The following is a 13,585-nucleotide window of genomic DNA, read 5'->3' as shown; positions in this document are numbered from 1 at the left end:
ATTTCCCATTTAGAATATCAGTCACTGCAGTCTATCTCTAGGGCAAGTAGTACTTCTTTTCACTTTTATAATGTTAACCAGTGAATGTGCCTCAATTGTTCTCCATATTGGTTCCTTGCTGTGTTGGCTGCTGGAGGTCTGGAGCCTTAAGGGAGGCCCTTTCTGCCTGCCAACAAGATATCTAATTAACTTATTTATCTATGATATTCCCTCCTCTGAAGAAGTACCCCTAACTGTTGTGAGGGGGCAAAGGGCGATGACCATTCCTGCTACTTTCAACGAAAGAGGGTTGTAATTGTGATCAGCAGTTAGAGTTACTCTACAGAGAGTCTATCTAAAGGCCCTCGATAGGTGCCAGGCATTGTCATCTTGGTAGCCATATAGCTTTGAGTCTGGAGGAGACAAAGCCAAAGAAACAGTTAATATATGGATCAAATTATAAGGTCAGCAGGACTGCTATGAATACAGCCAATAAGGGTTTCCACCTGGAGGAACTAATAATAGCTTCCCACAAAGAGGATAAGGAGAAGGTCCAGGGGACTTCATAATCCAACATAGAAGTCGTATAGTTTAGTAGTTATAAGCCGTTTACAAGGTCAATCTGGTGAATCCTGGTAAAAGAAGTCTAGCACATTTGTCATTGGTTCCATTTGTATGATTGCTTGGAATTTGGCAGCCTCTTTCTAGTTTTGGTCTCCAAACTTTAGTTGTTAAACACCCAGAAGAGAAGATCAGTGACATAAGTATTTCAGTAGGAGCAGTAAGCTTAACTATTATAATTTCATCTGGACATTAAGCACTTTTAAAATATACTTTATCAACCATGGTCATTTTAGTAGTTGAATTGAATCCATATCCATGTTAGTATGGAATAGTCTTTCAGTCAAACACCTCCACCTGATCCCAAAACATTAAATGACATAAAGAAAACTCTTTATTTGTTATCCTTTAGTAGGATGCCATCTCCAATCAGTAATCTTGGTGGAAGACCTCCAAAATGATACAGGGGAAGAGATGTAATTTCCAAACCGACTAGATAGTTGAAACATGAGTTCGTATTCTCTAAAATCGAAGAATGAATTCTAGGAACAATGGAGGTTAAGAGTAGGAAAAATTTATTGGGAGAAAGAAAGCTTCTGTCTAAGAGAGACAGAAGGGGAACCAGAAACTGGGTTGCTCCAAGATTGCAATCTTGAAAATAACCTGCCTGCCAGATTGTCCTTTGTAAACATCGATAACATGTTCAATGTACCTAAATTCTTTGTACCATATGATTATTCTGAACACCTGCTTTCCTCTGGGAATTTAGATTTTGATATATACTAAGGCATAGGGCACCTTGTCACTATTTCTCAGTGAAGCTCTGGAATCTGAGTCTCTAGTGAGCTTCCTTAGAAGGCAACATTTCACAAGTGTTGTGATAATATATTTTCAGAGCTATTAAGTATATTCTAAGGTTAAGATGAGAACAGGAATAGGCTTTTAGAATTTATACTTAGATTCCTGTGAACTTTGTCTCATGCACATTTTATCTTGTTGATTTTGCTGTATATTCTTATGTCTAAATAAATCTTAGTCATGACTATGTCTATATGATGAGTCTTCTTTGAACTGGTCTAGTGAATTGCTGAAACTGGAGATGGTTTTGAGGACCGGTGGAACAGCATTTTTCTTGAATATGACTCAGTGATCTGAGATAAATATATTTATATAATAATTAAATCAATTTTATCAAGTTGGATATTTACTTATTATAAGAAAAAATTTTTTAAAAGCTGCACCTTTATTCCAATGTCACTCTCATACTCTATGCTTTATTATACTTCAGCTTTGGGTTTTCCATTGTGTCCATGCAGATATGTACTCATATGTGAGATATGATTATGTTAAGACAGAGACATTAATCTACATGGTAAATTTCAAAGGATTTAGGTTACTGAACTAGTATAATCAATGTGTGTTTTAAAATTAGTTTAAACAGGCTGACGAGTTTATAGAGTAAATTAGTTTGTCTAAATTTATCATGGTAACACACAAACTTCAGACCACAGAAATTTGGAATGTACTTTATGATTTTGTGTTTCCCCTACCCACTGCTCTGGTAGTTTCATTTTTTTCTTATACAGCCAAAGATTTTAATAAAATATAACTATTATAAAGCTATAATTTATGATTAACTGTTTCCAATTCTAGTTTTAGAATGTGCATTTAACCAGAGAATTAATTTTAGCTTTTACTTTTTACTTAGTGATACTAACTTTAAAATTTTAGCTCCAATTTTATTTTTCTGTGAAACTGTTTCCTGAGGTATGTTTTTTAAAACTAAAACTTTCTAGATATTGCTTTTGTACTAATTTTGTTCGAGATAGTTTGCTTTCTTCTAAAATATTGTGTTTCTTTTTTTCTGTCCCACTTATGTGAAAAATATCTATTTTGGTCCATTAATGAATCATTAAATATAAAAGACATCATTTTAAAAGTAATAGAAATTTGATTTATTCCTGTATGTTTAATATTGTAGTGATTTGTTTTATGGTTTTTTAAAAAGGACTTTTAGAAGATATTATTTCAGGTTAAGAGTATTTACTGATATAAAGAATGAAATTTACTCAGTGGAAATTTTTAATTTGATGGTCCATTTTCATTATTGTTTCTTTTTTTCTGATAATCATAAGAATTTAAAAAATTCGTTCTTATTAAGAATTTATCTATTCTTATAGTTAGACTTAAATGTTTATTTTTCTTTCGATATGTGAAGTACAGTTTTATTACCCCTTTGATCAAGAAAAGAATAGTGTATTTTAGTGATAAGAATCAGAGGGACATTTATTAATTCTGCCTTTAATCAAACATGTGACATAGGAAAGTGGTTTTTTTCAGTGATTAAATTCACATAATTTCCTGTTCTCTTAGTTTATTGGATTACAATATCATTTCTTCATTTCTTTCATTTTCTTTTATCTTTGTAGATATTGGGATACAGTTCTTAGATAGAAATCTGCGTCTTCTAGAAAACCTTTAGTCCATGATATGTATGTAAGAGTCTGACAACTAATGTCTATAAGTCCCAGCTGGTGAAGGAGATGAATGAATATGCCTGACATAAGAAAATGTGGATTGACAGGAATTCAGGAGAACTAGAAGTTTCCTAATTCATCTTCAGGAATTGAAAATGAAAAATTGAAACTATTCTGCTAGACTATTGGTGGCGAACCTATGACACATGTGCCACAGTGGGCTGTTTCTATCATTGAAAGCTCTAAAAGGTTCACAATCATTGTGACCAACAAAACAGTAGTGCATGTCAGATAAGGCTCAGGGACAGTTTGTGATTTCTAGTTTATATATTCATATCATATATCTTTCCAGGTTATTTAGCATTTAAATAAGTTTTATTCTTACCCTGGAGTATTTTGGGCTAAAACATATCTTCCAATTACTTTTCAAAGGTAAAATACACATTTTAATCCATGACCAGATTAGAAAAGTATATACCATATGTAGTTTTCAAAACATTCAAATGATTACTGACATGCAAATTCATTCATGTCTTTTTTCTGCTCTCTGGTGTGAGAAACTGAAAGTATAGATAAGAACCAAAATATGTAATAGATATTGTGAAATATGAAGAAATTGTTCAAAATGTTCAAAATTATACTGTGAGATACTTTATTAATAATTAAAATGTTTTATGCAAAAAAGGTATAGTATTATTGGGAAATGAGTTGAAAAATAGATTAGCAATTAAAAATATTTTTAAGATCATGATACACAGTATATACTCTATGTATTATTCTCTATTTTTATTATGTAAAATTACTTTTCAATAGAAATTTTAAAATATTTTCTTTATTAATATATACTTTTATTACATTAAGATAAAAAATAAATGTAGACATGTGTGGGAACAGGGCAAATACAGAATATCTCTGTACCTCCCTTTCAATTTTTATGTGAATCCAATACTTCTCTAAAACATATAGTTTACTAATTAAAAAAGAAAAAAATCAAACTTATATAGTAATTGGATATTTCCACATAGAATAATTTTGATCTTATACAGTTGTAGCCTACCTCTGTGTAATTACTTTTTGTTAAATTTTATTTACCCCCTGTAAGTTAATATGTATTTATATGTATTTAGCTGTAAATTAATGTTTTTAGTTTATATATATTTAGCTGTAAGTTAATATGTATTTATAAAAACATAAGCAAATTCTCCTTTCATCACTGTCTAATTTAAACATTTTAAACTCTCCAGGTCTTTTCATATCTAGCTTTCTTCAATGTATGTTTTGTTCTATCTTAAAAAAAACTTTCACTGTTTTCGAAACTCAAAGTAACTTATTTAAAGTAGTTAATCACAAACAATACTCATCTCTCCCTAAAGTTTGAATTTACATTTCTGCAGTTGATTGTGACGACTTAATCTCTACTTATGTCAGATTGCTCTTTAATATATGGAAAGATTAAAAAATACATAAATTTTAACTGGGTTAAAGATTTGTGTACACTATTACAGCTTTGTCATTAAACTAAATGAGGTATTAAAGTCTTACAACCACAGTTGTAATAAGATAGAGAACTCAACCATAACTGTACAACTAAGGAAAATACTAATTGACGAGGCCCTCTTTTCAATTGTCCAAAATAGACTTGTTTCGTGTGGTGTTTTTTAATTGAGTTATATAGTTCTGTTTTTTCCTTCTGTCTTTATGGATGTGGAGCTCTTTAACATAGAACTTTCTACTTTATTAAACTTGTGTTTTTTGGTAATTAGGATTTCTTTTTTGAGCCCACAAAAACAATTGTGTAATAAATGTTATATCACTTACCATGTGGTTGATTCTAAATCATTAAATCTCTTCCTTTTTATTATGAATTATACCTGTTAAAAATTGTAACCTGAGAAAATATTTTAAGCAATCATTGAAGGTACTTTTTTCTACTGGTAATGAAAATGTATTTTCTGAAAGGAGATAAAAATTTTAAGTATGGTTATATACTATATGAAACATCTTAATGAAAATTCAGAGACAAGTAACATTCTTTAGTGCTCTTGTGCCTAATTAGCATTCTGGTAACTGGGAACACACCATTGAACAAGACAGATTCCTTGCTCTTTGAATGCACATTATTCATTTTCCCCAATTTTCTGTTTTTCTTAGATATTAACTTATCTTGTTGTTTAAAATAATTTAATTTTCCTTTAGGATGAGTTACATTTAACAAATGACATTTTTAGTAGTTTTCTGGACTTTGTATATATATTCCTTGAACATCATGATTCTTGACAGATTTATGCATCTTAATACTTTAGTAAAGGAAATAACAATTAGGAATACATTAACTTGTATTGTGCTTAAAACATGTTTATCTAATATTTTAGCTGGGAAGTTTTAAGATTCCTTCTGTCGAACATAAGATGGTGGTTAGAAGAATATTGCTTTGATGGATTTCGTTTCGATGGTATTACATCTATGCTGTATCATCACCATGGAATGGGTATGTAACCTGGCGTATTAACAGATGGAGCTAGTGATTTTATTCATTTATTTCTTTACTAAATAAATAGCACCAGGCTTAGGGTTCAGTTTCAGAAATTACAGTGATCACTACTGGTGGCTTCATTTTTACTTGTTACATTGTATGTGTATCATTGTAGTCATTTCTGATCCTTTGTGGCAAGAGGTAAGGTATAAATAGATTTTATAAGAAAGTAAAAGATAATTATTTTCTTTTCAGTGTATTGTCTTAATATTATACTTAACTGGTTGTGTTGGTAGTCGCCTATTATCTAAGCACTTAAGAGGCTGGCTGAGGCAGGAAATCGCTGTTCAAGGCCTGGACTAAGTAATGATTCAAGGAAAACTCAATAGCAAAACACTATCTCAACAAACTAAACAATTATAATGATAATAGTTTGTTTAATAGGTAGATTTAAGGAAAAGCTTAGGGAATTCATTTGTATAGCATCGTCAGGATAACACTTACAATGAAAAATATGAAAAAATTATACTGATAGCATTTACAATGAAAATAATTATACACAAAAATTATAATTGAGAATGTTAGTGAATGTATGTTTTTCTACATATACACATTGAAGAAAAAATGTATTTTAAATGTGGATTTTCAATTTAAATTAAATTGTAAATTAATTCATAAATTAAAAACAGTAATCAAACCTTCCACTTAAAATTTTTTCAAAGTGGGACCTCAGGATCTTAATCACAATATAAAACATGGGACCAACACTCATAACCAACAAACCAAATCAAAAAGGGTAGGGAATTACAGATTGTAAATTTTGAAAAGGGGATGCTAAGGAAAGAACCTAAGTATTTAAAGTGTGCTATTTATTCTTAATCATGATGCTGCCTAAATGAAATGTCTGAAGAAAAGAAGTTTGGGGAAAAACTAGCCTTGAGGATATAGAGGTAAATCTGGCAAAAGTCAGTGAAGACCTCCTAGTTTAAAACTAACTCCCTCTGCTGCTGAGTGTGAGATATATTCTAGGGACTTATGGTGTTGAGGAAATTGTTCACCAATGTGAGATAGGCTTTTCATTTGTAGAGAGCCCAAAAAATGGTAAAGGAAAATATTGTGAGTTAGTTAACACATTTCTCTCTCTTGGGATGAGAAAACAAATGAAAATTAAATATAAAACCTGATACTTCACAGAAAAAGACCACAGAATTTGTGAAAAAATAATGTTAAGGAAGAATATTTAGTGTATAACTCATCAAAATTTATCAGGAAATATATGAGAAGGGAAAGTAATTCACTTCATGGATAAATAATTGGCTGGACTCAGTTTTGGTGGGGAAACAATATATGACTTAAGAATTTGATAATTGAATAGTACTTGCCACTGGCTGGGAGGGTAGAGGAAATTGGGAAATTTTTGTCAAAAGATACAAACTCTCAATTATAAGATGAGTAGATTGCAGGATCTTATGTATTATATGATGACTATAATACAATGAGAGCAGATTTTAAGGGTCCTCACCATACACACAAATGCACAGATGGTAACTGGGTGGTATGGATATAATTAAGTGGACTGTGGTAATTAGTACACAACATATACCTATATCAAATAATTATCTTGAATATATACATTTTTATCAACTCAATATTTTAAAAAAGAATGACAGAATCAAAACGGAAATGTGGTTGAATTACTACCAATCTGTATAAACATAAAAAACTTGTATAAAACTTTCATAATGATACAGTACTTAAAAATACTCCTGAATGATGGAATTCACCAATTTGAAAAATATAAAAATAAAAAGAATTTAGATATAGGGAAGTAGAATAAAAAAGCTAGTGTTGAACACCGATTTGATATAAGTATAAAAATAAGAGTAAACTACTGAAAGAGTAGAATGTAAACAGTGTTGTCCAAATAAGTGCAATATACTTTAAGCAACCAAAGTTATAGTGAGAAAAGAGGATTTAGAAGGAAGGTTGATTATAATTGATCCTCTTAGAATATCTGTTTTGCATAAATTAAAGCAGATATAGAAAATAATATAAATATTATATCTGAGCTTCATAATGGTTTTCATATTTACTTCAGATAGATTGACTAAAATATTGTTATTTTATTGATGTGACCTGAAGTGAATTGTTAATTCGAAATTTAGAGTTTCTTTTCAGTATCACATAATTTTTCTGTTGTACAATTTACTTAAAATTAAAACTTTAAAGTTTACTCATTATTTATTTTGTGGTTCAGGGGTCAAACTCAGGGCTTCAAGCATACTAGGCAAGGGCTGTATCCCTGAGCTATATCCCCAGCCCTCACCTTTCTTTTTAAAGCAAGAAAACTATATTACAAGATTGTTTAAACTCTGATTATTGACACAAAGCATTTTTCTGAGTTAGTACATTTGTTGATGATAACATATCATTACACTTTAATGTAATAAAATTCATATCAATTTCAGAAATGATTGTACAAGAGTTAAGATTTGCATGTTGACTGATATAATATATCCATATTGATTCTTTTTGTTCTTTAGGTCAGAGTTTTTCAGGTGATTATAATGAATATTTTGGACTACAAGTAGATGAAGATGCCCTGGTTTATCTCATGTTGGCAAATTATTTGATTCACACATTGTATCCAGATTCCATAACAATAGCTGAGGTAAAGCCATAATGATCTCTTATCTTCTGACTCCCTTTAATACAGAACATTTTGTTACCCTACAGTATTTGAATAATTAATCTGAAGTTATCAATAACTGCATAAATGGCATTGTGCCCTAACTGTAATACAGCCATGTTGTATGGGTGGCACATTATTTAGAAGTCTTTGTTTTCCTGTTAAGGGGATAATATATACTAATTACTTGTCACCACTCTATTATTAAAAAGAAAATGCCAGTTGTAAGAAAATAAAATATCCTCATCAGTGGAAGGTCCTTCTGCCCCGAGACCTTCAGCAAATAATTGAATATTTATGTGTGTCTATTTGTTTATTTATTTATTTTTCTTTTCTGGTGAAATCATTAGAATGGCATGGATCACTGCCTGCAAGCTCCTCTCAAACCTTTTTTGTTCTGATGTGATTACCTTGTTTATGTTAGTGCTCTTGGATTGCCAAATGTTCATAGTTATTCATGATTACTGAAAGTTCTTGATTAACTGTCCCAAAGCAGCACTGTAATGATATAATTTGGTATATACATAACTGACAATTCCCTTCTTGGTGATAAATGTGATAAATTAAGAACTGTGTTAAATGCTTATGCTAATTTGGATTTAGTACTAAAATATCCCTGGTTTTCTGAGTCCTCTAACTAGGAGTTATATGAAAATTGAATTTAACATTTTTAAACTGTACCATAAGAGTACAGTGGTGGGCATCTAAAAACAGTAAAATTATCTTTAGAAAAAGCTGGAATTAAGGTGTATGTTTATATCGATGTTATTTAGTTCATTGGAATGAAATGCTGTGTGAGTCCCCTTATAGTACTAATTTTTTTTTTTTTTTTTTTTGGTGCTGGGGATAGAACTCGGGTCCTTGTGCTTGCGCAGCAAGCAACAAAACCACTGACCTAAATCCCCAGCCTATAGTACTAATTATTTGTATAGCCTTTTTGTATGCATCATTTCTCAAAAGCAAAAATTTTCAACAAGTTGGAGTAGTTTCATTATTTGTCCCTTAGATAAGAGAACATTTGTACTCCTTTTAGGCTTTTTGCCATCTACATATCTTCTGAGAATATAGCAGCAATACTTAAGTTCCTCAGATGATTTTTTAGGTAGAATTAAAAAACAAACCAAAAATTATAATATAATTTATATACTCAGTATCAATTCATACTCTCTACCTACTTATATTTGATCATAGCACATAAGTCTTGCTAATACTTGTACTAGTACAATACTTTATATGCTGAATGTCTTTTAATATGAGAGTGTATTTTAAACTTTGTGTTCTTTTGCATACTGTTTAATCTGTCAAACTTCAAAAAATTATTTTGTCAGTTATATTTATACCAATCCAAAGCAGAGATGTTATATATGACAAATTACTACAGACAATTAATGACAGCACAAATCAAAGGTGTATTTTGAAGAAAAAGAAGCAATTATTTAATACATAAAAGTTGAAGTTGTTACATTGATATTTCCATTCATTTCAAGTAAAATGGTTTTTATCATCCAGGGAGTTCTTCTCTGATTACGAGGGTTTCTACCTTTAGCCTACTTTGTATTACTTGGTTTTAGATTTTTTTTTTTAAACAAGATGTGTCTTCAATTTATTCTTCTTAAATTGAAAACTACATCAATTTCAATACATCGCTTTTCTGTCTAGTGGGGTCTCTTCAAAATGTAGAATTGATCCTTGTGAACTATTAAAAAAAGAAATATGTAATGAATAAGTAATATAATTTTATATAAAGTTATGTAGTAGAAATATGAATTTATAATGAAAATTATGATTGAAATCATTTTTCAAGAATATATCTACCATTCTATGCAATTATTTTATTAATTTAAATGATTTTAATTGAATTATCTCCCTTCTGGAATAGCCATGTGGTTTTTAGATATTAGAGAATTAGATATATCTTCATTTCATTCAAAACACAATCATTTTTATATATTATATCAGCAGACATCGACTTCTAAATTTTTTCATTAGTGTGTGTTTGCAGTACATTCATCCTAGGGAGTTGGTAAATGTACATAATACATCATAATTCTTTTTAACCCCCCCATCTCTTGGTACCTTTCCAATTTGTAAAAGTATATTTATTTTCTTGACTTGTATATTTACCTTTTTTTCTTTTAAATTTTTAAAATATAGTCACCAGCTGTGCACTTCGAAAAGCGAGCTACAAATCACTCGTGTTAACAGGACACCGATCTAGGATTCACTTAACACTCAAGGCAAATTAATATCCATATATTTGTCTTAGAGATTCTCTTTCTTGAAATAAGATTTAGATGCTACAATACAGAACATATCTTAATGTCTTCTCAAGAAAAATTATCTTGATTTTAACACCAAACTGGTACAAATCATTACTCATGTTTGCCTCATCAGTCAAAGTCCTTGGGAAAGCATTGTATGTGATTCCAGTCTAGTGCTTGATGTTCAGTATTTATATTCAGCCAGTGCTTACAATCAATTAAACTGAATACTTATACTATCTGTGAAACTGTGACTTATATTTTGATAAATATAACCTTTAAAATGCTTTTTTGTTGATTTTTTTGCTTTTAATGAACTATAAAGAACTATGCAGAAATAAGATATTGACAAGATTTTTATTTTCTTATTGCTGTATTACACTATATACATATTTATCTATACATTTCTTCCATAAAATAATGTTATTTTATTTCCATAGAAGTCAGACAGTTTTTTTTTGGCCATTTCTTTGGTAAGAGTTTGGGGATGCTACTGTAGTAAAAGCAGCATTTGAGCTGTCAAGGCAAGTGATAAGGAAGAGTACATAAGACTGTGGCTCAAGAAATGAAGCTGAGGAAAAGTTTTTTTTTTTTGGTACCAGGAATCGAACTCAGGACCTTGCACTTGCGAGGCAGGAGCCAGAACCACTGAGTTAAATCCCCGGCCCAAAAGTAACTTTTTTTTTTTGGTACCAGGGATCGAACTCGGGACCTTTCACTTGCGAGGCAGGTGGTAGAACCACTGAGCTAAATCCCCAGCCCAAGGAAAACTATTTATTTGAAAGATAATATGGAGTTACAAAAGATAGCACTTAGTTCATATTTTGTTATATATGTTGTAATATCTTTTGTTACATTTGCATCCTTATACCTAATTTTAAACTAATCTATTCAATTAATTATTTGATTATCAATAGACTAGTGGTGGAATAATAATAGAAAGAGCCTAGTTCAAAAATGTTCAGGTCTGAGTCCTGACGTCACCATTAATGGTCCTCTTCATTCAAGACCCCTTCACTTCAGTGGCCATTGTCTCCATATCTGCCAAAGCAGAGGCTCCACTCAAAGAGCTCTCCCCCCATCCCTTCCCCATATATCTTACTTACTATGATGAAAGCCATCTTATTGCTTTACTTTTAATGTGTTAATTCACTTTCTATTTCATCAAAAGGCACCACTTACAAATACACTCCATGTCTGGGAAGAATATTGTGGTGGACTAATTAATGGTCAGCTTGTGTGGGAACGCCCAGCTGAACTGAGTCATCCTGGTTCTGGGTGTAGAAAACCCATCAAAACCCACTGGAAGATTGTTGCCAGAGGCGTAAAGGGAGAATGCGAGAGGAAGATTGCATGCTGTTGATTTTCCCGGAGGACCTGTGAAGTCTGGTTTTTCTGATAAAAACTCGGCTGTTCTCTTTGTCAGAGGAGTGCAGGTCCTTGCTGTCACCAGGAATGGCTGGTGTTCTCTTGGGGGAGCTCTGGTGTTGGCCTTGAGCGTCACTTCCTGGCTCCAGTGCAGGTCTCTCAGTCTTCTGGCACAGATTGTTCAACATGCTGGGGAGACTTTCTAGCTTCCACCACTGGCCTTGGGGCCTTCCTGGTGCAGATCCTTGACACGGACTTGCATGAGACACTGCCTGTTGAGGGCTCTAGGCCTTCGGCTGGGCCTGTGCAGGCCACTGCCATGGGATCCAGGCCCTCAGCTGGGGCTGGATTCTTCCGGTCTCTGATACAGACAGATCTCTTGCACTCTTCTGCATTTGACTTTTTGGGTGAATATTATAAAATAATCCTATAAATTATGTATCCTGTATTAAATCTATTCTCTTGTGAACCATGGACTACAACATATATGGAGAAAAACACATAGCAGTTACGTTTCACATGTATTTTTGTATTTATAAAATGTTCGAGCGAGACAGACAGATAATGCTGATCCACTTTGTTTTAGGATGTGTCCGGAATGCCAGCTCTGTGTTCTCCCATTTCCCAGGGAGGGGGTGGTTTTGACTATCGGTTAGCCATGGCAATTCCAGATAAATGGATTCAGGTAAGATTTCATGTCAATATTTATTTTCCCTTTGGATACTTAGTTGGCTTATTTATTCTTCAACTTTTTCTTAGTTACAGATAATATAAATTAACTATTAAATTCTCCCATTAGTGTGTTGATTCTTGTGCTTTTTAATAAGGGATTTTCCATTTCTAATACAATTGTATGAAACTTTAGTGCTGATACTTTAAACACTTTGAACATCATTAAAGCATTCATTTCTGCTGGAACATCACCCATTAACACATCCCAGCCAGCTGGAACCACCTGTGGTAGATGGTGACTATCCCATTGGGCAGCTTGTACTACTGGTGATACAAATGGACCTAATCACTTTTATCAGTCATTTTACTAATAAAATTAATAAACAACCATCTGACAGAACAGTCATAGATGTCCCACAAGTGGTCCAAATTGCCAGGCTGCAAGACATAGGAATTAAGGCCCTGTGATGAACATGTTAATGTAGAACTTACACCTCAATTCCCTGTACTTGCTTTATGCTATGGCCTTTCCTCAAAAAAATTGAATTCAGGGCTGGAGATTTAGCTCAGTGGTTCCGGCACCTGCCTTGCAAGTGCAAGGTCCTGAGTTCTATCCCTGGTACCAAAAAAAAAAAAAAAAAAAAAAATTGAATTCATCTGTTTCTTCATTCAGCATTTAAAAAGTCCTTATCTTATGCCAGATAATAGGAATGAATACTATAATTAATGGAACTTTACACATTATTTCTCAATGCAATTTTATTAAATTTAATGATAGTTCGAGTAGTTTGGATTTTATATATACATATATATTTGATAAAATACACATAGAAAGAAATATATAAATAAATATTTGTATAATTTTTTTTTTACCTGAAAGGTGAAAGTCAATTTAGGTTTTGACTTGGAGCATTTTTGAGTAGCCACATCTACAATCATGGGCTGCATATATGTAAGGAATCAGAAATATATATAAAGGACTCTGATGAGTACTATGCAGGCATGAACTGGTTCCATGAGACTACAGTGGTAGAAGTGTTTAACTTTTTGAAGAAAAGTCAAAACTTATTCTGAGAGTGTGATTATTGAAATCATCTCCTACTAT

General features: G+C 31.9%; 1 protein-coding gene across 2 annotated transcripts in view; it reads left to right on the top strand.

Annotated features, from left to right (window-relative positions):
- Positions 1-13,585, top strand: part of Gbe1 (1,4-alpha-glucan branching enzyme 1) — a 284,824-nt gene that overhangs the window by 187,228 nt on the left and 84,011 nt on the right. For both annotated transcript variants that reach the window (XM_087213932.1, XM_087213936.1), the window contains 3 exons: positions 5,390-5,505; positions 8,034-8,161; positions 12,395-12,493. In XM_087213932.1, coding sequence (XP_087070058.1) covers positions 5,390-5,505; positions 8,034-8,161; positions 12,395-12,493 — 343 coding nt within the window. The remainder of the gene's footprint in view (positions 1-5,389; positions 5,506-8,033; positions 8,162-12,394; positions 12,494-13,585) is intronic.

Source organism: Heterocephalus glaber, unplaced genomic scaffold, assembly GCF_053883595.1.
Source record: "Heterocephalus glaber isolate CG9 unplaced genomic scaffold, H.glaber_assembly_v1.0 deba00000122, whole genome shotgun sequence".
Lineage (NCBI taxonomy): Eukaryota > Metazoa > Chordata > Mammalia > Rodentia > Bathyergidae > Heterocephalus > Heterocephalus glaber.
The sequence above is the reverse complement of the archived record's forward strand: the minus strand, read 5'-3'. Positions and strand labels throughout refer to the sequence as shown.